Source organism: Volvox carteri (genome assembly GCF_000143455.1).
Source record: "Volvox carteri f. nagariensis unplaced genomic scaffold VOLCAscaffold_10, whole genome shotgun sequence".
NCBI lineage: Eukaryota > Viridiplantae > Chlorophyta > Chlorophyceae > Chlamydomonadales > Volvocaceae > Volvox > Volvox carteri.
The window spans coordinates 631,417-632,416 of NW_003307553.1; the positions used below are offsets into that span (position 1 = coordinate 631,417).

At 63.6% G+C, this 1,000-nt stretch overlaps 1 protein-coding gene across 1 annotated transcript in view; it reads right to left on the minus strand.

Annotated features, from left to right (window-relative positions):
• Window positions 1-168: 168 nt before the first annotated feature.
• VOLCADRAFT_58297 (uncharacterized protein) overlaps window positions 169-1,000 on the minus strand; it is a gene marked incomplete at both ends in the record, with an annotated part of 7,090 nt that continues 6,258 nt past the window's right edge. Inside the window, one exon of the mRNA XM_002948522.1 lies at window positions 169-616. Within this exon, the coding sequence (XP_002948568.1) occupies window positions 169-616 (448 nt within the window). The remainder of the gene's footprint in view (window positions 617-1,000) is intronic.

Here is a 1,000-nt window from a genome sequence, read left to right on the forward strand (position 1 = left end):
ATCTGTCTGCGCCCCCCCTGCCCAATGCCGCCCTTACCTTCGCCCCCCTCGCCCAACACCCCCCTTCCCTGCGCCCGCCTAGCCCAACGCTGCCCTCCCATGCGCCCTCCTAGCCCAGCTTCGCCCCCATGTGCACCCGCCCTGCCCAACGCCACCCTGCCCTGCACCCTACTTGCCCAGGGGAGGGCGGCGCTGGGCAGGGCGGTTCAGGGCAGTGCAGGCGCGGGGTGGGGCGGGAATTGGAACAGGGCAGAGGTGCCACCCACGTTCTTGTGGGTCTGGGTTCAATTCCCAGCTGTCCCGAACTGACCCATGATACATACACACATTTGTACGAGAATGCATGAGCACACGGATGGTGGGGCACACACATTCACACACAAAGGAAGGAGGGAGGGAAGGAGGGAAGGCCAAGGGAATGCAGGGGACAGCAGAGGGGAAGGCACAGGATGGCAGAAGGGAGGGCAGATGGAAGGGGAAGGGAGGATGATGGGAGGGAGCGTGGAGGGAAGTGGGGGGCCCTGGTCCGGGGGTGGCAAAACGAGGGGGGAAAGGGGGAAAACGCGGCGGGGCGGGTTGGTCAGGAGGGCGTGTGTAAGGGCATGACGGGGGCCCCCTGCAACCTAGGCGACGCATTCGTTGGAACGTCATCATGGCCGCAGTCCGGGGATGGCAAAACGAGGGGGGAAAGGGGGAAAACCCGGCGGGGTGGGGCGGGAATTGGAACAGGGCAGAGGTGCCACCCACGTTCTTGTGGGTCTGGGTTCAATTCCCAGCTGTCCCGAACTGACCCATGATACATACACACATTTGTACGAGAATGCATGAGCACACGGATGGTGGGGCACACACATTCACACACAAAGGAAGGAGGGAGGGAAGGAGGGAAGGCCAAGGGAATGCAGGGGACAGCAGAGGGGAAGGCACAGGATGGCAGAAGGGAGGGCAGATGGAAGGGGAAGGGAGGATGATGGGAGGGAGCGTGGAGGGAAGTGGGGGG